Source organism: Stegodyphus dumicola, chromosome 8 (genome assembly GCF_044657685.1).
Source record: "Stegodyphus dumicola isolate Sdum_Otavi_A_Nest chromosome 8, ASM4465768v1".
Lineage (NCBI taxonomy): Eukaryota > Metazoa > Arthropoda > Arachnida > Araneae > Eresidae > Stegodyphus > Stegodyphus dumicola.
In genome coordinates this window covers 129,357,807-129,385,124 of record NC_140775.1, presented here as the reverse complement: position 1 = coordinate 129,385,124, position 27,318 = coordinate 129,357,807, and the positions used below count along the sequence as shown (strand labels likewise).

General features: G+C 32.3%; 1 protein-coding gene across 1 annotated transcript in view; it reads right to left on the bottom strand.

The window, feature by feature from the left end:
• Window positions 1-27,318, bottom strand: part of PGAP3 (Per1-like protein PGAP3) — an 84,870-nt gene that overhangs the window by 39,097 nt on the left and 18,455 nt on the right. Inside the window, exons 3-4 of the mRNA XM_085822401.1 lie at window positions 17,668-17,817; window positions 15,195-15,257 (exon numbers count right to left, since the gene is read on the bottom strand). Coding sequence (XP_085678527.1) covers window positions 15,195-15,257; window positions 17,668-17,817 — 213 coding nt within the window. The remainder of the gene's footprint in view (window positions 1-15,194; window positions 15,258-17,667; window positions 17,818-27,318) is intronic.

Here is a 27,318-nt window from a genome sequence, read left to right as displayed (position 1 = left end):
CAAAATCAACTTTTTAAACAAGTCAGAGGATTGCCAATGGGCTTACATTCCAGCACCTTGATCTGTAATATCTTTTTATTTGTCAAAGAATTTAACTTCCAAAAAAATCTACAACCACAAGAGTTAAGTTACTACAAACACACCTACAGATTTATTGATGACCTTATTACAATTAATAATTTTGGTAAAATTGAAAACTCCGACATTTATCCGAATTGTCTTAAACTTAATAAAACTAATAATTCACAAAATAGCATAGACTTTCTAGATCTTCAAATCATTAACTACAAAAAAATTTTACTTTTTGACAAAACAAGAAACTTCAATTTCAATACTAACAAATTAATAAATTGGAACTCCAACATATCCAAAAAAGTAATTAACAATACTATAATTAATCAAATACAATGAATTAAAACTATATGCACAGATACAATAGATTTACAACGCGAAATTTTGATCCTTATCAAAATTCTCAAAAATAATCTAATTCCCTTTCAATTTATCAACCATTGCCTTAAAAGAGCAGGCGTTAAATACTCACTCTAAATCATTTAACTGATAGGGATATGATAATTTATTCCTAAACCTGAGAAGGCGGTATAAGTTGGATGACTGTCAGTTGAAAGATTTGTATATAGTGTAATTACTCAATTGTATATATTGTAAAAAGCTAATTGTCTTCAGACATATACTGTTACTAAAAAAATGGGCCTATTTCCTGCCTTTAGACTGTCTACTAGCTCTTGGACAGCGAAAATGCCTTTTTCCTTTCTTAAATTCTTAATCATTGCGACACGACAATTAGCCAGAAATTAATTAATTTCCATTCACTAGTATTTTTAAAAAATCTTAACAGACGGTCTCTCTCAGATAAGAACTCCACAAAATACATCCCTCAAGAATTCCAAGTCCCACCCACTACCATAAATTTCTTCACCCAAGTCTTACCGACTGATATAATTCAAAGCCCCTACTGCCGCTAAGAATTTTCGGACACCCTACACTTCTGAGTCAGACACGAAGAGAACACATTGCCAACTCCCCCACTAGAAAGAATGTAAGTTACTTAATACCTTTCTGGCCTTTATATCTTCATGTACATTCACTGATCTTATTTATATTATTTTCTATTTTATTTTTATATTATTTTTATGTTCTCTTTGATTTGTTTTTACAAGGTTTGCATTATTTATCTTTCTTATAATCTTCTATGTTTATTTCAACTTTACTTTGATTTCGATTTCATAATGACAATTTCCAATGTTTATCTTCTATAAATAATATAGTACTCAAATACATAAAGATGATAGTGTCGGGGACGGTTACTCGAGTTTTACAGGATTTCTCTACAGTAATTGATTTTTACTCCAAATTGAATTGACTAAAATGCTTCATGAGAATAAGTTCTTTGAGTAACAACTATTCATGGAAATATTTGGCCTGACTAGAATTGCCGGTTTGGCTTTAACTTATAACTCGAGTAAAGACGAAACACTTTCATATTTACGTATTTTTATCAATTATTGATCATTGAACGGGAGTTGGTTTGTTCCCCTTGAAAAGTCAACTAATTTCCGATCAATGACAATAATTACATGTTTTAATTTTTACTTTTACAATTGTAATATTATTCTTCGTGATGATTTAACTCCAGTCCCCGTTAAAACATTATTAACATTTTGCTTTCAAATTACTTCAAAACATCTTTCAAAATATAACTTACCAGTATGGATGCACACTTTTAAAATAATTCTACTTTAATTAAACTTAGGAGATAATATAATCAATTAATCAATACTGTTTAGGAAAGAAATTATTATTAACTAACTTTGCAGCAATTGTGCAAGTAATAATAACTTGTATTCGCACTAAATGGATTTAAGTTCATACAACATTTGATATGCTAAATAGCAGCTATTAGCGCTATTTATCTCTTACCTAATGTACCCACTTTATATATTATCTCCAACCTTTTAAGTTTTAAAGTTCTTATACAAAAACTTTACTGTATTGAAGGTTAGCAGCCTCCTTACTTTTATATCTTGCTAGTTTAACTCATATTGAAATCACTAAATGTCATTCCACTAGATGACAAACTTGAAAATTTAACGCCATGCCTGCTACAGGTAAACCCAAAAAACAGTTTCTATGAAAAACATTTAGCTGTATTTACATGATTACATGCGGTACTTGACATATTAAATATATAGGACAGACTAAAAACAATCTTAACTTTCGAATCAATAACCATAGAGCTCAAATCAAAAAATTCAACGCACAAAAAAAATAACATTAAAATAAGTACACCATCACAACTTAATACAGCAGAATTAGAACACTTTAAACACCATGACTTCAACTCTATTCAACTTCAGATACTAGATATAATACCCAATCACAAAACACGAATTTTTCAGGAATCTCTCTATATACTAAAACAACGTTCACTTTATCCATATGGACTTAACACTTATATACATAGTCATAGAGATACTTCTAAGAAGTCTATTTTCAGCCAATTTAAACTCTACAGCATCAAAACGCAGAGAGGAAAAAGAGGAAGCAAAATAAAAAATAATGCGAGATTTTTATCCACTTTGGATACACTTGCATTGAAAAAACAATTGAAATGTTTTTTGACTCAGACTGCTTTCCCATGAAACTTCTCAACTGGTTACACTCCTGTACTAATAAATTCCTTATCAAACTAAAAAAATTCATTCAAGAAAGCTACGACGACATACAAATCATTAAAGACAAGATTCTTGATTTTAGTCTTTTCAGACTCTCTAATAGTCTCACTCAACGCAAAATTTATTTTAAAGTCAATTTTCTGCATCCGCAGTTTGACAATATTCATTTCTCAAGAATCATCAGAGATTGTAAAGATTACTTCCCCGCAGTTGACACTATACCAATGATTGCATTTAAATATCAAAGGACCTTAAGCAACTTGCTTACTAACCACCATGAAATAGATGAAACTGCAGAATGACATTGTAAGACACCAATTTACAGCAATTACGTAGATTCTCATCACCAGCACATAATTACTGGCAACCTGAATATCATACAAAACCATCAACTAAAAACACTAATGAGTTATGGTACAAAATTTAGACCAGTCAGAAACATGACTACAAATTACTGTTACAAGGCTTTCGAATGAACAACTAAAAAACAAAATTTTTTTGTTTACATCATCACACAGATTAAAAAAAAATCTTTTAAATGATGCATTAATTGATTTTTGATAATAATTTACTGATTTTTTTGTGATTTTCCTGACCTAGCATTTTAAAATTCTAACATCCAAAAATGTGTACATTATACAGCATTGTAATATTAACAGATTAAAAAAAAAAAGCTCTTCACCTTATTTTAAGGAAGAATAATAATTTAAAAAAAATTACTAATTAGAAGATTTTTAAAAACATTTTAATAATTTACTGCAGAATGACTTTAAACAGAAGGGAAATTCCCATTCTTCCTCAGCAACACGTGATTTTCCATAAAAATATGATTCTGCAGAGCCATGCCTCAACACTTTTCATTTGAGACAAAGAGGTAAATGTGCACCTCTATATACAATGCATTCACTTGAGTGGGCGGAGCAAAATCAATTTAATTTTTTAAGCTACATGATCACCAAATTCATATTCTATTAGAATTTTACCTGTTTCTCTTGACTCTTTCTAATGAAAATCTTATTTACATTTTAAAAATATTTAACTCATTGAAGCTTCTTTTGCCACTAGCAACAGTAATTGGCAATATTACAAATACTTTTAACAACGCTGTTAAAGTTTGACACAATTGAATTAAACTATATTCATAAATTATTTTTAAAGGATCTAAGCTTGTAGATGCTTTAATATGCAGAATTACTGAAAATATGTTTTTAAAATTGGATATGTTTTTGATTGAATTTATGCAGCATTTATATCATTTGAATGTTTAAGTGCTGACATTAAATTATTTAAATACAATTACATTAACTTTTAACTAGTTAGAAACTAAAAATTGGAAGAGATATCATTTAATTTTTTGCAGCTCCATTTTTAACATTAAGATTAAAACATCTAAAGTACACTGGGGTTTATCTGAGCTAACAGAGTCAGTTCCATGTGTTGATTGACTAGCTCCACTATAAAGTTCAGATTTTTCAACTTCAGACAAACTAGTCTTATCAGCACTGTGAAGTAATGCCAGCTGTGCCAGATATCTCCATTAACTCAGAGAAAGCAAAGTGTGAATAGCCTTTAGTTGTTCCTTAACTTAAATGTGAAAAAAGAGATTCTGCAAAATTAATTTTCCTATCAATTGAATCTTGATTTCTTGGCCTTCCTTTCATGCTTTTGTTCAAATTGTGTTGAGATATTTATCTAAAGTTAAATTTATACATTTTTCAAAAATACTTTCTGAAATACGCTGCTGTCTATTAAAGTTGCAACATCAGGAAGGAATGATCTGACAAACGTCAAAATCCCATGAAAGGAAAAAGAAGTTGGGACATGCAAATGATTAGTATTTCATTTCAGTGCATTTAGAAGACTCAGAAGGGAGAAATGACATCTGAAGCACTGCATAAAAGAAAAGTTGTGTAGGTGATTTCTCATCCGGAAAGTGCTTTATAAGGTTGGAGTTTGCTCAGAATATTGTGTTATGCCTTGAATAACAAGAGGAAATGCTTACCAGCAGGTTTTAAAATTCGATGCAGGCAGAATCATTGCCTATCGAAAGTGTAGATTATCCTTCTGTAATATCGGCAGTCGCACTGGCCAACATCCAACCACTGGCATGCGAATATGGAATCGATGGATTGATGAGGGTCATACTGAACGGCATGCAGAATTTTAATGCCCTCCAATGACTAATGTCAGAGAGGACAGACATATTGTGAGGTCAGCCCTGCAAAACTGTACAAACACACCATGGACAATTAATCAGTAAATGGGAATGTTTGCAGCACGTCCTGTATCAGCTCGTAATGTGCATTGACGTTTGCAGGAGCGTGATTTATCAGCAGGCTTGAGCAATACTTCAGCTTGCCTTGACAATGCAGCATAGAGGCAGACGGCAACTCTGGTGTGCCGAATGACAAAGTTGCATACAGGAGTGGCACAATGCCGCCTTTTCAAATAACTGCCCTTTTATGTATAGTTTTCTGATGAGTGTATACGTGTTTGGAGTGTCTGAGGAGATCCACATTGCCTGCTTGCATTCGATATCGGCATAGAGGCCCTGCAACTGATGTGATGGTTTGGGCAGTCATTGGGTACTTGGCATGCACTAGTTCGGATTGACAGTAATCTGAATGCAGATGGGTACATTTCTGACATCTTACGTCCAGTGTTTGTGTCCTACCTTCAACGCCCCAAAATGCCATGTTCCAGCAAAATAATGCAAAGACATCATTGCACATCATGTTCTCACCTAGCTCAATACACAGGATATTCGATTGCTGCCCTGGCCTGCACGGTCTCCAGATCTGTCACCCAAAGAAAACATCTGGTCATGGGTTGCCGAGACACTGGTCCGCCACCCTTCTCCAGTTAATATGGTTGATAAAGCATGACATAGACTTGACGCAGCATGGAATGAGTTGCCCATTTGTGTCATCCAAGCCTAATGGGGTAAGGGCCGTTTTAACTGCCAGGGGCGGCAGCTGTTTTTATTAATTTCACACAATTGTAAACCTCCAAAATGCTTACAAATTTAATCATTTTGTCTTCATGCCATACTGTTTATGTGCAACAAATATCTTTTCTTGGATTTGCTTTCCTTTATGATGCTGCAGTTTTAATGGCCAGCAGTATATTTGGAATTAATAACGAGTATTTTAAACAGATTTCGCCTAGGTAAATACAGGGTTATCTCAGATATACGTAAGGCGTTTTTGCAAATAGGTGTCTGTCCTCGAGATAGAGACATTCTTAGATTTCTCTGGTGGGAAGAAGGAGATTCCGAAAGATTGAAAATACATCGACATAAGCGCATTGTGTTTGGCGTTATTGCCAGTCCTTTTTTTCTCGCCGCCACACTGAATTATCAACTCGAGAATGCTCCTGAACATCAACAAGAGGTAGCTAAGAAATTAAGTGAACCAATGTACGTTGACAATTGTGTGGCCAGCGTTGATACTATTGAAGAACTAAACACTTTCATTAATGTGTCGAAGGAAATTATGTTGACTGCTAAATTTGATTTAAGAGGATGGTGTTACAACGAACCCAGCCATGAAACTTTAAAAGGAAATCCTTGCAATGAAGACTCCGATAAAACCGTATCAGTTTTGGGGTTGAAATGGTATTTATCAAACGACACTTTGTCCTGCGACTTTAAAGATACTTCTGTGAAACTGCCTGTCAGCAAAAGGAATATATTGTCAATAGTACACAGGATTTTTGACCCGATTGGGTTTACAGCTCCTGTTATTCTGATTCCTAAGCTAATGCTTCAAGAATGCTGGAATCAGAAGATTTCATGGGATAACAATTTACCTAAAAGCATTTCTGACAAATTCAAAAATTGGAAAAATAAATTGCACAATTTGGAAACAATAGCTATACCCAGAAGAATTTTTGCTGACCTCGAAAGAATTTACGATTTATCTTTACACGTATTTTGTGACACGAGTAAATCTGCTAATGATGCATGCATATTTATGCGAAGCTGTAATGAAAATTCCGTTACATGTCAGCTCATCTCAGCTCGATCCAGAGTGGCACCTATCAAGCTGATTTCCATACCATGACTAGAGCTCTTAGCTTGTAAGATTGGTGCTAGACTGGCACATCGTGTTAAGGAAGATTTCAGACTAAAAAGCTTGCCTATTTATTATTGGAGTGATTCTATGGATACATTATTTTGGATAAAAAGGAATGAAAACTGGACCGTTTTCGTTCACAATAGAGTGAAAAAAATCCATACTCTAAGTAATCCAAACGACTGGAATAATATTCCTGGAACGCTAAATCCAGCGGACCTTCCTTCCCGAGGATGCAGTCTGGAAACCTTAGTCAAATCGAAATGGTGGGAGAGCCCCGATTGGTTGAGAAATGATCCAGAAAAATGGCCTGCCTCTGAAATTGTACCGAATTTAGACATTATAAATGCTGAAAGAAAGAAGACAATAATTTCTGCAGTTAATTTGAATGATATGACTGAAGTTAATTTTGATAAGATTTCTTCGTACAATGCCATTCTAAAGATAATATCTTGGATCTTCCGTTTTGTTAAAAATGTCAGACTAAGTCCTAATGAAAGAACTTTTGGAACAATTACAGCGGAAGAAATGAAAGGATCTGAATTAACTCTTTTAAGATTAGTGCAGAGTGAATCATTTTCTGGATTAGATGACAAAAGATTACGTGTACTTCAACCAATAATTGATTCTAACGGAATCCTTAGGGTTAAAACCAGAATTCTGAGAAGAGATGATACAGAAAATTTTCGATTTCCTATTATTCTTCCTTCAGATCATCCTATTGTAGTAAAATTAATTAGAGCTAAACATGAAATGAACAATCATGCAGGAGTACAATTTTTAACATCCGCTTTACAAGAACAATATTGGATTTTGAAAACACGAAAGACTGTCAAGAAAGTCATAAGAAGCTGTGTTGTATGTCAGAGGTTTGATACTAGTTCTTCGAAAACACCCATTGCTCCTCTCCCTGAAGACCGAGTAAGAGAAGCAGCAGTGTTTGAGATTGTAGGTGTTGACTTGACTGGACCGTTTATATTGAAGTGAAATCAAAAATCATGGATAGAGATTTTTACCTGTGCTGTTTTTCGCACAGTACATTTGGAATTGATTTTCTCGCTATCAACTGAAAGTTTTCTGCAAGCGCTGAGACGTTTCATTGCTAGACGTGGAAGACCCCACACCATCTATTCCAACAATGGAACGAATTTCAAAGGAAGTGATAGATTATTCAAAAGCTTAAATTGGGATAAAATCTTAGAACAAGCTAATATCCACAGGATCACATGGAAATTTCTTCTGCCATCAGCTCCCTGGTGGGGAGGATGGTGGGAGCGATTAATAGGAGTCCTGAAAAGAATCCTTCGCAAAGTTTTAGGACGATCATCTCTGAATCATGAAGAAATGATAACAATTTTGTGTGACTGTGAAGCAATAATGAATAATTGTCCATTGACGTATGTCTCAGAAGATGTTGAAGATTTATCTCCGATCACACACCTTCCATGTTTCTCCATGAGATTCGACAAATTGGAGTTCCTGATCTGGATTTTTAACATCCGCTTTACGAGAACAATATTGGATTTTGAAAACACGAAAGACTGTCAAGAAAGTCATAAGAAGCTGTGTTGTATGTCAGAGGTTCGATACTAGTTCTTCGAAAACACCCATTGCTCCTCTCCCTGAAGACCGAGTAAGAGAAGCAGCAGTCTTTGAGATTGTAGGTGTTGACTTGACTGGACCGTTGATATTGAAGGGAAATCAAAAATCATGGATAGTGATTTTTACCTGTGCTGTTTTTCGCGCAGTACATTTGGAATTGATTTTCTCGCTATCAACTGAAAGTTTTCTGCAAGCGCTGAGACGTTTCATTGCTAGACGTGGAAGACCCTACACCATCTATTCCGACAATGGAACGAATTTCAAAGGAAGTGATAGATTATTTAAAAGCTTAAATTGGGATAAAATCTTAGAACAAGCTAGTATCCACAGGATCACATGGAAATTTCTTCTGCCATCAGCTCCCTGGTGGGGAGGATGGTGGGAGCGATTAATAGGAGTCCTGAAAAGAATCCTTCGCAAAGTTTTAGGACGATTATCTCTGAATCATGAAGAAATTATAACAATTTTGTGTGACTGTGAAGCAATAATGAATAATTGTCCATTGACATATGTCTCGGAAGATGTTGAAGATTTATCTCCGATCACACCTTCCATGTTTCTCCATGAGATTCGACAAATTGAAGTTCCTAATCTGGATTTTTAACATCCGCTTTACAAGAACAATATTGGATTTTGAAAACACGAAAGACTGTCAAGAAAGTCATAAGAAGCTGTGTTGTATATCAGAGGTTCGATACTAATTCTTCGAAAACACCCATTGCTCCTCTCCCTGAAGACCGAGTAAGAGAAGCAGCAGTCTTTGAGATTGTAGGTGTTGACTTGACTGGACCGTTGATATTGAAGGGAAATCAAAAATCATGGATAGAGATTTTTACTTGTGCTGTTTTTCACGCAGTACATTTGGAATTGATTTTCTCGCTATCAACTGAAAGTTTTCTGCAATCGCTGAGACGTTTCATTGCTATACGTGGAAGATCCCACACCATCTATTCTGACAATGAAACGAATTTCAAAGGAAGTGATAGATTATTCAAAAGCTTAAATTGGGATAAAATCTTAGAACAAGCTAGTATCCACAGGATCACATGGAAATTTCTTCCACCCTCAGCTCCCTGGTGGGGAGGATGGTGGGAGCGATTAATAGGAGTCCTGAAAAGAATCCTTCACAAAAGTTTTAGGACGATCATTTCTGAATCATGAACAAATGATAACAATTTTGTGTGACTCTGAAGCAATAATGAATAATCGTCCATTGACGTATGTCTCGGAAGATGTTGAAGATTTATCTCCGATCACACCTTCCATGTTTCTCCATGAGATTCGACAAATTGGAGTGCCTGATCTGGATAATATAGATGCGAAATCTTTAAACAAAAGGCTTATTTATCGACAAAAACTTTTACAAGTTCTACGTAAAAGATTTCGAATCGAATATCTCGGACAGTTATGGCAAAATTGTGAACATGTAAAAGCTTCACAACCTTTGAAAATAGGAGATCTTGTTTTAGTGTCCGATGATAATAAGAAGCGAACAGACTGGTTATTGGCGAAAGTAACCGAGATTTTCAAATCTCGGGATGGACATGTGCGTTTAGTTATGGTCAAGACTAAGCTTGGAGAAGTTTTGCGACCAACCAAGCGTTCGTATCCTTTGGAGATAACATCCTCAGATGAACAGTCTAGATTTAGAAATGTGGCAAGCAGCTCTTCTGATGAACCAGAGACTTACTGCGATCCTGATATTCGTAATGACTTGCCTCAAGATCTTAATAGCGAAAAGATTCCATCAATGACCACAAGAAGTGGTCGAATGGTAAAGCCTGTTCAAAGGTTACAGTTTTAAATTTGATTTTTCAGCAAATTTAAAGGTGGGAGTATGTTGAAACTCTCACTGACAACCACGTGATTTGCGCATGCACGCAGCAAAAACTAAATCAGAACTTTTTAGTTGAACTTTGAGAACTCGTGATGGACGTTTGAGTGAAACATGTAATCCTTATCTTTCTGTATATATATATATATGTAATGTTTTCAGTTATTCCAATACATCGTGGGCGAATGGTGAGGCTATTCCATTACACGTTCTGGCAGATGGTTGACGAAGCTGGGGTAATTGAAACACGGAGAAAAATGACGACTCAGGACTTTTCACTTTTAACAGCAAGTATATCTTTATTTTAATTTAGAGAAGATGACTTTTTCCAGATGAAGTTAATCAAATAACTTATTCAGTAATTGAACTATTAGATATGACTGACTTTAAACTTTAATACGTCATAACGTTCTAGAGAGAGGTTCGCAAAGAGTAAAGGCATCGTATTTTTTTATATTTTACATCAAGATGTAAAATATGGCTTTGCTCTTTGTGAACCAGCAACCTTTAATTAATTTTCTGCAACTCAGCATCTCCCCTTAGACCATTACCTTCTAGAACATTCGTGCCTATTACATAACCTCTTCATATAATTGCTGCATCGTAAGTTTTTCTACATTTTTCTAGAAGCTATTCTGTTACATAACCTTTCATATAAATGCTGTGTCATAAGTTGTCCTAGACAGATGCCTTCTCGCCTTCGTTCTGCTAATGCTTCCACTATGCTCCTCTTTCTTGGTTAGAACGTTATGACGTATTAAAGTTTACAGTCAGTCAGTCATATCTAATAGTTCAATTACTGAATAAGTTATTTGATTAACTTCATCTGGAAAAAGTCATCTGCTCTAAATTAAAATAAAGATATGCTTGCTGTTAAAAGTGAAAAGTCCTGAGTCGTCATTTTTCTCCGTGTTTCAATCACCCCAGCTTCGTCAACCATCTGCCAGAACGTGTAATGGAATAGCCTCACCATTAGCCCACGATGTGTTGGAATAACTGAAAATATTACAGTTATTAATTAGCCGGCAGGATTTATACTCTACATGGGAAAAAGCTCCTGGATTTATTTATAATGCGTTTCTAAATTCAACAGTGGGTCAAGGACAGTGTGTGATCGTCTGATGCTTTTGCTTCTTTTCCAGCGATGTTTAAGTGCTTTCCCTCTTCTCTAAAGTTATGCGTTTTATCAAGTGCTTCTAAAGTTATTGATTTTAGTGTTCAAATTGATGTGTATGCGAACTCTTAAATTCAAGATTTTGTGATTGGAATGCTAACACGCTCAAAAACGGCAAAAATGTCAACTAATAAGCAAGAACTCGTAGCTATTGTGGATACAGTGAAATTTCAATTCCCTATTTTTGACGGCACAAGTACAAATTTTCCAAGAGACAGATATCTTCTATTGTTTGAAGAGAAATGTGCCACAAAGAACATTCCAGAAAAAGAAAAGAAATTTGTTTTCTCAGAGTGTATTAGAGGAGAGGCTTTAGCCCTCTATTTACGTGATTGTTTAGATAAAGACTGGAACAACATAAAAGATATTTTCGAGACATACTTCACAACATCGGAATCTGTTACTTTTAGTGATTTTGTGTCTTTAAAATACGAGAAATTTAATAATATTGATGTTTATTTTCGTAATAAGTTGAAATTAGGAGCCAGCTTGAAACTAACAGATTCCACAATGGTGGAAGCACTTCCTGAGTCTCAAAGAATGCTGTTAACAGTGCAAAAAATAGACACACCGAAAGACTGGATTACTCTTGCTAGGAAACTGTTTCCAGTTCAGATGCCGTTAGATGGTCTAGGAAATAGTAATTACCAATTTGTTTCTCCAAGGCAAACTGTTCCGAGGTGCTATTATCCCAGACCAGTGCAAACCACTCCTTATCAATGTTTTCGTAGTGTGAGACCTTTTAATTATCAACAAGTGCAATACCGACTTCAACAGTATGCGTATCGGCCAATTCGATATCCACAATTACCTGCTATTAACTCTAACACGGTTCCTAAAAGAGAAGTTAAAAAATGATATTACTTTAAAGTGAATGTCCAAATTGGACAGGAAAAAATTCCCAGTATTATTGATACGGGATCGCAAATTAACGTTTTACCGTTAAAAATTTTTAACAAAATTGGTGATAAATTTAGAGAAATTTCAGTGAAATCCCATGATAAAATATTTTCAATATCTAGTCAAGTTCATATAGAGAAAATTAATTAAAGGTTGCTGGTTCGCAAAGAGCAAAGCCATCGTATTTTTTTATATTTTACATATATATATTTAGTTTAGTGCTGTGATGTAAATTAAATATCTTATTATCTTAGAAGCCTCCCTTTTCTGTGAGTAGTGTGTAGATGTACTTAGAAAAAATACTCCCGGATATGCTTTGGAGAAGAAAGAAGATCGACTAAAAGGTAAGCCTTTTTACCTTTTATTTTCTAAGAATTATACAGATGGTATTAGCTGCCAGAGGTATATATTTATGTCTTTAACAAATATGTTCGCCTTTAATTTACTGCTAGCCATGTAACTACTTAAACAACTTGCAAAGGCAAACTATCATGGGTACAATACATACCTTTGAAAAGAGCCCACTTTGGAGTACAACTGTTCTAGCTAAAGCATAGTCAGGATATGTTTACAATATGCTTATGTATACAGGAAAGAGTACAATATTAAATAAAAAATTTCATAATTGTGGACTTGCTACAAAATCAATGATGACACTCAGAGACCTTTTTTGGGAAAAGATTACAGTTACTGACAATTTTTTATCTGTCATTAGGATTTTCAGACATTCTTATCCAAAATAAAACTGATATGGAACTCTTTTGCCCTAAGTGTAAATTTTCCAGAAAGCTTCAACAAACTTACTTTGAAGAAATGGTGAAACTGTTGTTTTCCAATGCGACAAAATTACTATACTGAAATGGCATGACAATATATATATGTGTGTGTGTTACTTCTTTGCTCAATTCCTATACTAAAATGCTGTAAAACTGATAAGAAAGTTATAAAACGGCTGTGAGGTTATTGATTACAACTTCCGAAGGGGTAAAATCGACACAGCTGATCACATTATGGTTTATTATCCAATAACTCAAAAAAGAGGCAATAGCAGCATTATATAACAATTTTATGCTTTCTTTTAGACATGGCTATTTGAAATGCCTCTATTTTACAAAAGAAACAACTTGCAAATATTGGTAATTCCAATATTATAAAATTGAAATTACTGACAATTCCAATATTATAAAATTGAAATTACTGACAATTCCAATATTATAAAATTGAAATTACTGACAATTCCAATATTATAAAACTGCAGATACTGACAATTACGATTTCTGCATGTATTTGATTGAATGCATTTTTCAGAAATTTCATGTTACCATTCTACAACCCACTGCTAAACACTTTCCAGACATTGTATCATCAACTTCTTCAAAGAAAAATACAACGAGGAAATGCATAGTTTGCTCTAACAAAAAAATTCACTGTGAATTCCACTATCAATGTTGCATTATGTGTTCAACCATATTTCAGGTTATATCATACAAGAGCTAACTCTTATTTCTTTTATTATAATCTATACTTCAGTTTCAAATTTTCAATATTTTCACTGTTACAATAAACAGTTTTTCAACTGTTAACATTGCATCTGATTTTTTTCAAATGCGCTGCATCACTATGCACTTAATGTATGTAAAAAAATTATGGCACAGGGGAGCAAATCACCAGAGATTTCACTGGCAGTTAACCCTCTCCCTGGTTTGCCTAAGTTACCTTGGAATGAGAAAACCATCACGCAGTGATTCTCTCAAATATACTTGACATTCTCAAACACTTAACATATGATTAGTCTGAATGCAAGAAGTAAACAACTCCAGTTTTCACTGCAAAGCATATTTTCTTCCCCCATCAGAGCAACAGCTAGCAATCAGCACTACAACAAAAGTAACCACAGGAATTTTCTCCTTCAAGGTGTTTTTACCGAAAAAGAAAACTACCTCTTTCTTCGGGAAATAGTGTCTCGTGTGTATGCACTAAAAATCACTATTTTTGTTTTGTTCAATTTGTACCAGCTTCAGTGGTAAATATGATGTTACAGAAGTTAACTGGATACTAACACTGAAGTTTAACACAATAGGCTTCCTACTTCACACAGAAGGGGGAAGCAGGGAAATAACTACATTTGAACCACATGACAGAAGGTTTTAGACAGGTTTCTCTTAACTTCTTACCACTGTAAAATACAATTTATTTTGTTCAGCTACTGTTTAAGGGCTTAATGCTTCAAAATACACAAGTTTTAATTTACACTAAAAATCCTATGTAGATCATAGCACTTATGGAAATGGAACATGATTTCCACATTGACACTGTTTCACTTTCTAAAAACTATGCAAGCATGCTTCCATCGATGGTCTGATTTCTATCAAAAGCAATGAATTTTTTTGGCCTTGTTATTTTCCTTTAATTTAACCTTAATCAAATAATAATTTTTCAGCCTTTCCTTTCATATCAATAAATATTAATCCTGATCCTATCCATATCTACAAATAATTCCTTAACTTTATTTAGCAAGAATTGTATTTTTATACATATAATTTTACATTGGTTATCTCAGGGTGAATGTAACATAACTACACTTTGTAATAAACTTGTGACAGACTCTGTGTAGATTTATTTTTTTATCAGTATCAGATATATTAAAATTAACTAGAATCATTTATCTTTTAAAGAGGAAATTTTAATCTTCCTTTTTATTTCTTTTTGATACTAAACAATTCATTTTGTTGTTTTATTATAAGCAGGAAAATAAGTCAGCCTTATGTATTTATTTCTAGCCTTTACAAAGAGTGTTACAGATTCACTGTAATTCACTGATATTTTATTTACAAATTTCAAAAGTATTTGATTAATTCTTGATGTATTAGATAAGTTTACCAAGAAGTGTCAAGTACAGAAAAAAGACTTACCTCTGTTACAGGTGTATCTCTAGCATGAAAGACGGCAGACCAAAACCATGCATTTATAGATAACTGAAAAACAAAAATTAATTCACATACATATTTGACAAAGATTTTTATTAATTAAATAAAATGAAAAAAATATGATGTAATGGCTGTGGCTAAGCAAAAATGAACATGGTGCCATTTGACAAGGGAAATAGTAAAAGAAAGAAAAAACACAAACATTATTAGAATTTTGATGGCATTTGGAAGAAGTGGATTAGAATTAATGCCTAAAACATTTAATGATACATTTTTGTGAATGTCAAGGAAATTTATCAAATGAAGCTTTATGGTCAATTTTTTGCAGAACCAAAATCAAAATTACAATTAAGTGCCATTACAGCAAATGCCATAGCTCAAGAACAGTGCATAGCAACAGGGTGGCAAGTGTCGTCGTCCAGACGCCTTCCCAAAGGTGGCCTATTTGCTTGCCATTCTGAATGCTGCATCTCTTTGAAAGTTGGTGATCAGGGCCACCGTTTAGAGTGGTGCAAGGAGCACAAACCTGGACAACGGAGTCCTTTACAGATGGGAGTCGTTTTAGTGCCACAAGAGATTCTCAATGCTAGTTGATTTGGAGAGAGATCGGGACACAGTTTCATCCCAGAAACACCATGGAAAGAGACCGCTACGGTGGTCTTGGAGTTCTCGTATGGAGAGGCATTATGCTGCACGGGTGGACAGAGCTCCATGTTTTTGACAGAGGTTCGTTACCAGAGATTGCTATTGTCAGGAAGTGATCCTTCTCCATATGCTGTATACTGAGTACTGAGGTGCCATTGGAGAAGACTTTTTTTTAAGGATGGCAATGCATGGCCACATCGGACTCCTGTTGTTCAGAAGCAACTGCAAACTGAAGATATCACTCAAATGGATTGGCCAGCATACTCCCCTGATTTAAATCCCACAGAACATGTGTGAGATGCTTTGGGAAGACGCCTTGCGGCCTGATTACATCTCCGGGGAACACCCAACAACTGAAACAGATGTTGATTGAGGAATGGGCACTTTTACCTCATGATCTGTTGAACAATCTGGTGCTGAGTATGCAGAGATGGTGGGAAGCAACCATTGCAGTAAGGAGAAGGCATATCCTATACTAAAGAACATCTGCTTGTTGTTCTCCCTCTTGTAAAAACAATCATGTGTAACAATACTATGAGTTCAATAAAGCCTTTTTTGTTTGATTCCATACTGTATGCATTGTATTCATTTTTGTTCAATTATGCTTTTGTCATCATTTAAATACAAAATGCTGTTTCTCATTTCTGAATTTCATGTCTCTCAGATGATTTTTTGTGGAATTATGGCAAAAAGAACACCTGTTGCTTAAGTTTTGCACACCAGTGTATTTTAAGATCAAATTATTTGAAAAACTACTTTTTTTGCTCTGGATTCACTACAGTGATGAAATAGTCACACTTTTTGGTAATAATAAAGATTTAACCAAGATTTTTATATGTTATGAATTTAAACGATCCAGCCACGAATTAATTTTTGAAATTAAACCTGATAATTTCCATCTTTTCTTCGATATTCTATATACCTGCAATGAAACTATTTTAAAATCCGTTTTGGAAAAAACAGTCCTTTATTCTGTCCATATGTGCAGACGTCACACAAAAAATCATCTAAATAGATTCCGGAATTGTCAAAATGGATATTTCCGTTGAAATGTGATAACCAAAATTTTTTGTGATTATAATGCTTCAACATACAAGGAATACATACAAGGAAGTAACAAAGCAAAAAATGATGCATTCCTTATTTTGCATATAATATTTAAGACAATTTGGTTACACATTTTGTGTTCATTACATAATTAATAATTCAATAAAAAAATTCTTTTAAAACCTGATACTATATTTAAATTTGTCGAAATCATAAGTCTGGATTAGACCTATTTTACTATATAAGAACTAATTAACTCAGTTCTGTCCCAAATTGATTTGAAACACCCCAAGAAAAAGATTATGAAAAGTCTTAAACTGCTTTCTCTCACTACACATTCTTCAGACAGATTTTAGAGCATTCATTTTAAATTCCCCAATTTTGTAAATATGTTACACTTATAAATACTGACGGGAAAGGAATGTAAGCTTAATGGGAAAATAGTCAGCCCTATTAACAACTGTATTATTCAGTGAAACTTCTGAAATTACAGTAAAATTCACTAATAAATTAAGTATTACTATGAATATAATATAAAAGTTAATAAAACACTCATCAAAATACATTTTTAGACAGACAACTTATTTTTCATCTTTGTATACATATTTTTTTTTACTACAAAAAATTCTTCCTAAATTTTATTTTAATATGCAATACCTACAGAAATTAGAACTAAAAATATACTACACTGAATAACAGATGATATAATGCTATATACTGAAATTAATGGGATTATGTTTTCATACATGGTTTAAAGAATACCTACCAAAGCTTGCACATTCCAAATATTTTTGAAAGAAGAGCGAGAAACCGCTTTCCTAAATTTGCCCCACATGTAGTAATGCATAAATCCATTGAGTACAGAAAACAAGAAAGATGCTGGCTCTTGGATACCACAAAAACGATAAAATGGCCACTATAAAATATTATACTGCATTAAAACCAACACACATACAAAACACATATAAAACACAGGGTGAAAGAACGTTCTGATTTGGAATGTCAATAAATAAATAATAATAAATAACAAAGCAAGATAGAGAAAGAAATATTTTATGCCTAAAAAGTACATATCCATTGTCATCCATTAAGTTTTGAAGAGTACATCAGTTAAATGGTGACTGTCAATGTTGATATAGTCTTAAAGTCTCTTTTGGAAATTTTGTATTGATATGCAGACTATGTCCCATGGAATCATCATGATTTCTTGCATAGCTGCTGCCTTAATTGCTTACAAATTTGTTGGCTGCTGTTGGTAAACTTTTAATATGAGAAATTCTCACAGTAAAAAAATCACAAGAGGCCAAATCTGCCAAACAACAAATATCACCTCATAGAGAGACATAATGACTTGGAAATAAGTTTCTGAGAATTCCAAGTAACCTTCTAGAGGTGTGCAGTGTGGTGCCATCTTGCTGAAACCATTCGTCTTCCAGATCATGATCCTTGACTAAACCGTTAACTTTTAGATGGAGAAAATTCCCAAATAATTCACAATACTGCCCTGACATTACTATCATAGTCACACTGCCCTCTTCAAAGTAATAAAGACCCCAGATACCGAAATCCCCTAAAGCACACCAAACCATAACTTCTGGACTATGGAGTTTTCGCTGGTGAACTTTTCAAGGATTTCTATCAGAGCAGTAAAGTTCTGTTTGTTGACCATTCCCGATAATGAAAATGGTCTTTGTCACTGAAGATTAGTACTGATGTTAGGGGAATGCTCTGCAGGATAACCTGACACAAAGTTTTATAAATGTAATTAAAAGTGTTATATTGCAAATGTTTAAAACATCTATTAAAATAATTATTTTTATAAACTTTTTATGAGCATGATTTTTTTTTTTTTTTTTTTTTTTTTTTTAAGAAGACATGCTTTGTATGTACAAAGAGGGAAGAACCATTCTTTCATTTTCAATTAAGAGAAGATTTAATCAAATGTTATATCATGTTATTTTTAATTAATTCTTTTTTTCTTTTTCATATTTTATGTAAAGTTTATGAATTAAATAATAAATTATTCATTATTAAATTAATTTATTACTATTATAAAAATAATAAATTATTTTTATTTCTGTATCTTTATTATTAGCTTCACAGTATCATTAGTAAAACACTTTTGCAGTAAAATTATAAATTGAATAAACTTCTTAATTAGTATGCTGTATTAAATAAACATGGCATAAAGTTTGTTTTCTGTTACCACATTTATATTTCCCAATTTTGTATGCAAATCTCAAAATTTATAATAATTGGGAATATTTTTAATATGACTTTCTAAATGATATTGTTTTTGAATTGAAATGAATCTTTTAATAATTTGGCCATAAAAAAGGCAATGTCATATATATGTTTTACATTGAATCATACTTATTTGTAATTATGCTAAGATTTTATAATAATATCAAAAAAATTTTGAATATTATTAGAAAATAACACTAAATTATATTTAAAATAAATCATTTCCTTGTCTTAACATTTAAAAGTATTTATGTGTTCTAATAAAACAAGATCAGAAAATAATATCAAAAAAATTTTGAATATTATTACAAAATAACACCAAATTAAATTAAAAATAAATCATTTCCTTGTCTTAACATTTAAAAGTATTTATGTGTTCTAATAAAACAAGATCAGAAGCAGATAATGAGCGGAAATGCAAAGTTTCTAACACTTTCTGAAACTATAGAGCATTGATTATAGGTGTAGAGGTGTTGAAAACTTATACCTTTCATTTACAAATTCATGGGAAATTTTGTGATGCCTACTGTGTGCTTTAAATTTGGTTAACATGCAAGAAATGAGAAGTTGCAGCAGTTTTAAGTTTGAAAGATAACATCATTTTTTAACATAGAAAGAATATGAGGCAACTTTTAAAGAAAGAATGATTATGAAAAAAATTAAAAATCAGTTTTTGTGTAGCATGAAATATAAAAAAAGTACTTCCTTTTTTTTTTTCCTAAGTGGTCTTTACATTCAGAAGTGGCAAACTTAATCTCACAAAATCTGTAATTCTCAATTTCAGATGTCGCCAAGGATTTAAATTTAGTTGCTCTATAGCAGAGTTTCTTAAACTTTTTTCAGTCGCGACCCCTTTTTATCACTAAGATTCTTTTGCGACCCTCAGGACCCCATAATATTTACGAAAGTTTTGTGGGGCCCCATACGCATTGCACAAATCTGACACACGTGTGTGTGAAACTGCCAATTTTTTCACTTGTACTGTAATACACTATTGCAATTTTAGGTCATTAACTTTAATTTCTAATTTTAAGACATAGAACAATGTGAATATTTTAAATAAGTAACAGACGAAATGACAGCATCACGTGCAAAGCAAGCAAAATGAGCGTTTTTATTATAAAAAGAGTCTATCGAAATGTTTTCCTTTTTTCTTTGGCTGTATTGTCTTATTTTATCTATTTTCAGATACATTGTGTATAATATTTGGTAATTGTAAAATTATTATAACAAGTTAAAGAAATACCAAAACTGCTAAATTTTTGGCGACCCTCTGTTGCAGGTCCCGCAGTTTAGAAACGCTGCTCTATAGAAAACAAGGATTGGAAAATGAGTTGGAAAACCAAAATTTTTTTTTAATCTATGAAAACTAAAGTTTTTTTTTTTTTTTTTTTTTTTTTTAACAAGTTTTTCCCATTATAACCTGTTAACAAAGAAGATCATGCTTGCAATTTGAAATCAAGTAAAGTGATTATCAAAGATGCAGAAAATTTGAAGAATCTTTAATAAACTATATAGATAGGTTTATAAAATGAAAAACATTTTAAATTCAAAATATACAAATAAATGCTTAAAATGTCATGAGGAAAGACTTTTATTTTAAGTATATAATTATGGAATACATATATAAATATGTAAAAAGCAACTGAATCTGTGTACATGCTTTTAAAATGCTATCTTTTATTTCTAACTACTATCAATAAGTTTTGTGGGCCATTAATTTTAGCTTAACATATTTTCCTTAATTTGATAATTTATTGCTTTTAACTAGTTTTTTAATTTAATAATGTTTTAAAATTTAATAGGAATAATACAATCAAATAATTATGAGTGGTGAAATTCATTATTAAAAGGTGCAGAGAATACTAACTTCAGATTTTTTGCACTAAATATAATTTAATAAATTAGATACGAGTTGAATGGCATTTCTACAGGCCTTATATTTAAAATTCATCTAATAGCAATATTTGTTTTCAGAATATGAATCTTGACTTCTGCACAATAATTGCTTCATTTATACATAGAAATTCATCTAATTATTTCATACTGAAAATATTAAATTACTTTTTCATATAAACAATTATAACTTTATTGAATTTTGAAATTATTTATTTACTTTTATTCTAAAACTTCATTTTATTTTATGATAATATAAGTGAGCGTTGCATAACTTTTAAAAACTTCAAAGTTTTAACCGATAGATAATGAGAAGAGTATTTTGAACTATTTAATAAAATGGAAACGTTTTTACGGATATAAAACATTTCAAGAATGATTAATTCATTTGTAAGATTTTATTTCATAGAATTAATTTTGAAACTTGATTTAGTTTGAAAGTGATGACAAACTGATTAATTCTGGGCGCATTGTAAAAACTAAGTTTAGATTTATTATATATTTTGTGTGTAAATCTGTCGGAAGAGGGAAATAAATTATAAAAAATGAAAATAGATTATTTTTAAGCTAAACTGAAGTATTAATTTAAAGAAAAAAATTATTTAAAGGCATAGTTATATTAACACGTTGACTGCCATGGGGGTTACCGGTGGACAGCAGGCTACAGCACCGTGGAGACCACGGGTGACCGGCGAGGCAACCAATAGCAAAAATGCATAATTAGAGAAAATATCGATACTAATATATTTTTAAATAATAACATTGTTTCTATAATGGTTTGAAGAATAATAAATTGCAAAAATTCAAATATTAAACCGTGAAAATGGTCTACAGCACCTCAGGGGTCACGGTCACCGGTGACCCCCCACTATGAAACATGCATTAAACATGATTATATAACTCACCTTATTCTCTGAATGTAATATTTCAACATCATATACATAGCATAACAAAAAAATTCTTGTTGGCGCCATGGGCAAAACATGTTAAATGCGAGCGGCATTTAATTAAATTAATACAACGTGTTAAGTATTTTAATGGAAGCAAGGGCTTGAAAAATTCAGTTTGTGAAATTTTGTGTATTTGAAAAGCATAAAATTTGATTTTTAATGAAAGAGTTCTGGCTATTAATTCAAAGGAAATTAAAAGCTATGCAACTACCATCTGTGATTTCAAAGAGTAGTAGACTGAATAAACTTCTAATTAAATTGTAATGTTGCATGTTGTTGACAGACAGTGAGTGCAGATATGAATAAAAACATTAGTTGGGCTATGTAATTTAAACATACAAACAAATTTTGGATATCATGTGGTAACAAAATGAGGTCCACTGGTGCATTGTACTATTTCTTACTGGAAAAGTATTTTAGATGGAGAGAGGATTTTAGATGGATCTTTTTTAAGCATGAAAAAAGGCTACTGTAATAATATAATCATATCATCCTGCACTTGCAATACATTTACTCAAATAGGTTAATCTAAAGCAATATCTGTCTATTTCAGTCAAGATTACAGAACAGAAAAAAGGTTCTAGAACATACCTTATGAATTGATACTAAAATGAGGCATACTGAATTTTTTCAGCTATTTCATATTTTCAGCTAATGTAATTTTCAGATCCCCTTCTGTTATGTAATATAAAAAATTTCTGTTGTAATATTAATTTAATGTAAGGAGAAGCATATCAGTTTGAAACTTTTAAATTAATCCAAATTCATCGTCAGATTGGTAATAATTTCAAAAACCTCTCAGTTATATTGGACATAAGTTTCTCTTCATTAAAATAAAAGTACTCTGCAGAATACGCTTCGTAAAAGAATGGTGTGTGTGTGTATATATATATATATACTATATATATATATACCATTCTTTTACTCAAATACATTGAATACTGAATTCAACATACTTTATTATAATAAGCCATCATTTCAGACAAAACATCTATTGTCTTTACAGATATATCCTTTAGTATTTCAGTTGTAAGAAATATATTCAACATATGTAATTACATAATGTGATATAAGAAGCAAATAATCTCTAACCTTTACAGATATAGTTTGGGATATTACATAAGAAAAGTGCATTATACTGACATAATTACGAGCAAATAACCTGTAACGGTTACAAATATATCTGTTGGGATTTTACATGAGAAAAACATGTTCTTTTTACATAATTACTTGCTATAATACTACATGCAAATAATCTCTAACCATTACAGATATGCATATTGTTTGAGATTTTACATGAGAAAAATATGTTCTGCTTACATAATTATTTGCTGTAGTAAGACAAGGAAAAGATCTATAGAAATTACAGGCATAATCTTTGTAAAGTTACAAAGAAAGCACCTGTTACTGTTACTAAAAAAAAAACCCATGGCATCCCAGTTTCCATGAGTTTTTTAGTAACATTACAGAATTTTTTTTACAGTGCGATTGATTATTTGCATAGTTACCAGAGTTTGGCACATTCTGAAAATTTGGCAACTTCTATTAAGGTGGTTGTGATAACACATAAATGTCCTAATTTTTTCTGCCAGACTAAGACACGAAAGACATCAGCCATCTTCAACAATGGTGTTGCATTAAGTGTTACATTAAATAGTAAACAATTAACAAAATAAAAATGCAAGAAACATCTGTAATCATATATTTATTTATTTATTTATTTATTTATTTATTGCTGTTCTATCCCATGTACAAATTCCACTTTTTAAAATAGAGAAATCCACAAAACCAACATCACACCTAGCTTTGCCACAGCACATATTGTTGTTCTCACCATCTGTTTTTGCTTAAAAAACATCAGAGAATAGAAAATTCAATATTAAACACAAATTTCAATCATTTAAGAAAAGCAACTTGATGGAATGCAAGTTTTTGCATTTTCTATTGTTGAATAAAATGTTGTATTTCTGCAGAAATGCAATGCATTCTTTTTCATCAGCCAGCAAACTTCACGGTTGAATGCAACAGAAAAAACACTAATCAGAAAAATTACCATTGAATTTGAAGGCAGAAATCCACTCTCACCTGTTGTGTGCATGCATATATATGGGTTGCCACATAAATACATTTTCGTGATATAATGCATTACCTCATGAATATTTTTCAGGGTGAAAAAATCAAAAAATATCAAATTACACTAAAAAATGTAAAATAATATATATTTTATACAGAATTCGGATACTAAAAAAATGTAAAATAATACATATTTCTGAAAAAGTTAAAAATTATTCCATTATTATATAATCATAATTTTTATAATTTTTCAAACCTCTGAAAATATATAAGGGACCATTATATTTTCCATTTCATCATCAGAAATCATTTTTAATAAATTTTTCGTAAGAAAAAATTCTTCTTCTATGTCATTATGTCATCTTCTATGTCTTCTATTCCATTTTTTATAGTTATTTTCCTCAAGGATATCAAGCTATATCCACCTGGTAATAGATCTTTTAGCTTTTGAATTTCTTGGCATGATCTAACACTCATTTATTAGGAAAAATTTTTATAAGGCTTTTTTTAGATCAGTTTTTCTGATCCATTTTGATTATTGATACAATTATTATTAAATAATTATTATTATATTATTATTAACCTTATTCTTAAATACTTTCTCTTTCAATGAAAAATCTTTGGGCTTAAATCTGGGCTTAATGATATTTTGAAATTTCCCAGACTATTTTATGATTTTTATAAATATAATTCCAATTAATCGAATCTTGAAATTTTTCAATAAACTCTTAAAATACTTGATTTTTCACAAATTAATTTCCAATCTACTTTATTTTGAAAATTTTCAATAAATTCTTATCTAAAAAAACGTTTCCAATCGACCTTACCTTTAAACTTTTCAATAAATTCTTCAGATAATTTCCAAGATTTAGAAATGCATACCCATCAACTTCATTTTGAAATTTTTCTATAATTTTTTCTAATAATACCTGATACTTAGAAATATATTTCCAATTAACCTTATCTGAAAATTCTGGCTTTTAGTCCACTCTTGAAATTTTCAATAAATTTTTCTGAAATTATTTTCCAATCTTTAAATTCTTTAATATTTTTTTTCTCAACATGACATTTATTTAGTACAGTGGGTACTGCTTAATACATCTGTTCCTATCTTATTTTAATTTATGAGGGGTGTATTTTAAGTAAGGGCCATTGGAAATTAAAACCAAACGAAGGAAAATTTTTAAAAACCAAATTTATTTTCAGATTCTACATACGTTTCTCTTTTTCAACATAGTTGCCAAGTTTGTTTAAACACTTATCATACTTAAGAACTAGATTCTGAATACCCTCTCCATAGAAACTTGTCGCCTGCTCCGATAACCAAAAGGTCACGGTGGTTTTCACGTCATCGTCACTGTTGTAGTGGTTGCTGACAAGAACATGATGATTTGAGATATAACATTTATAACTAGATTTCAAGAGATGATGTTTGAGATAGCAGAAAAGATGAAAATCACTCACCGCAAGGTCTGGGCTATAGGAGAGGGGGGGGTCCAGAACTTCCCAGCCAAAAGAGTTCGCTGAGCTGCGGTGTGAGGCTTTGAAGTAGCAAAATTCCCTCTGTCAGCATGCTGCAACTTTTGTTTTTAATTGCTGTGTGGAACTTTAGCACAGTTTGGCTGTAGGCTACATTTATGGTGGTTCCACGTGAAGTTGACCAACAAAACACCATACCTATCCTAAAACATGGCTGCAATGATCTTGCATTGGGACACAGTCTGTTTGGGCTTGACTCTTACAGGAAAGTGTGTCTGTCTCCACTCCATGCTCTGTTGCTTCCATTTGGGCATGACATGTGAAATGCATGTTTTGTCTCCCATTCCATTCTAACTCAACAGGGCATCACCTTCTTTATTATAACGATTCAAAAATTTTAACGAACACTCCAAACGTATGTTTTTGTGGTCCTCCGTTAGGAGTTTAGGGACCCAACAGGAGCACAGTTTCTTACACCTTAACTTTTAATAAATGATCTTGTAGAACACTGGCCTACACACTTTCAGAAATTCATTTGAAAGACTGATGGTGAAGCATCTGTTCTCAAGAATTTTCGGTTCAACTGAAGCCACCATATCATCTGTAGTCACAGATGGGCAACCAGAGCGAGACTCATCGTGGATGTTGTCACAGCCAACTTTGAAGTCTCTGACCCACTTACACACTTTGCCTTCACTCATGGCAGTATACATAAATTTCACAAATCTGCCGGTGAATGTTTGCAGCAGACAGGTTTCTTACTGACAAAAACACATCACTGACCGCGCCTTGCTTGGGTTGGGCGATTCGATAATCGTGAACATTTCAAAGACACAGAACAGACTGTGCAGGTGACAGCTGCAACTGAACACAATTGTTTCCAAGGAATGCAGGGACAAAACACAAGCACTCATTGCAGCTTGCATGCCACTTATTAGTGTATACAACAAAATGGACCTTACTTAAAAAACATGCTATGTATTAAGCAGTTGGAGTTTCATATGCAGTGAGTCCTCCCGTAGGATTTTGTTTCAGTTAGAGGTACGATGTTGGATATTTTCAGTGGGATATAAAAATAAATATTTTTAAAAATAGACTTTTTTTAGATAAGAAGTTATTAAATTTTTATGAATGAAATGTGCACATACATGAACCTCTCTCTCTTTGTACATGGCCCTGCTGTTTAGTTCGAATGTTTGTCTCAAAATTTTTAATGCTTGTCAAGACTCTGTTGCTGTTGGTCTTACCGATGTCTTGACCATGAGAAAATTCCCATTAATGCCTTGAACAGACTTTAGCATCGGTTTTCTAAATAATGATGAAGTTTTGGCCATTATTATTTCTACGATTTTATAACTAGATCCAGGCAGCTCCTCGAGTCCCCCATACCTGTGTACACGGATTTCCGTGAGTGTATTTTGGTTTCTTCTTGTTTTGTTGTTACTAGTGTTTTGTCTAAATTGAGGGAGTGAATTTTAATTTTTTAAATGTTTGTCATGTTTATATAATTTCTATATGTCCTAAGATAAATATACTGATGTGTCACACATGAAAGAAAAAAAAATTAATTCTTCTAAATTAGATATATATGTAAATTGAGGGTTTCCCAACTGCTTTAACCCTGTGAGGTGTTTCATTATGATTTTAGTATGATTTGAATAATATTAAAATGAGAATTGTAAGTAATTTTTTTAATGTTTTGTAGTAGTAGTCTGGCTAGGTATCTAAATTGATAATCATTTGGAATATTTAATAAATGTCTTTTATTGGTTTAT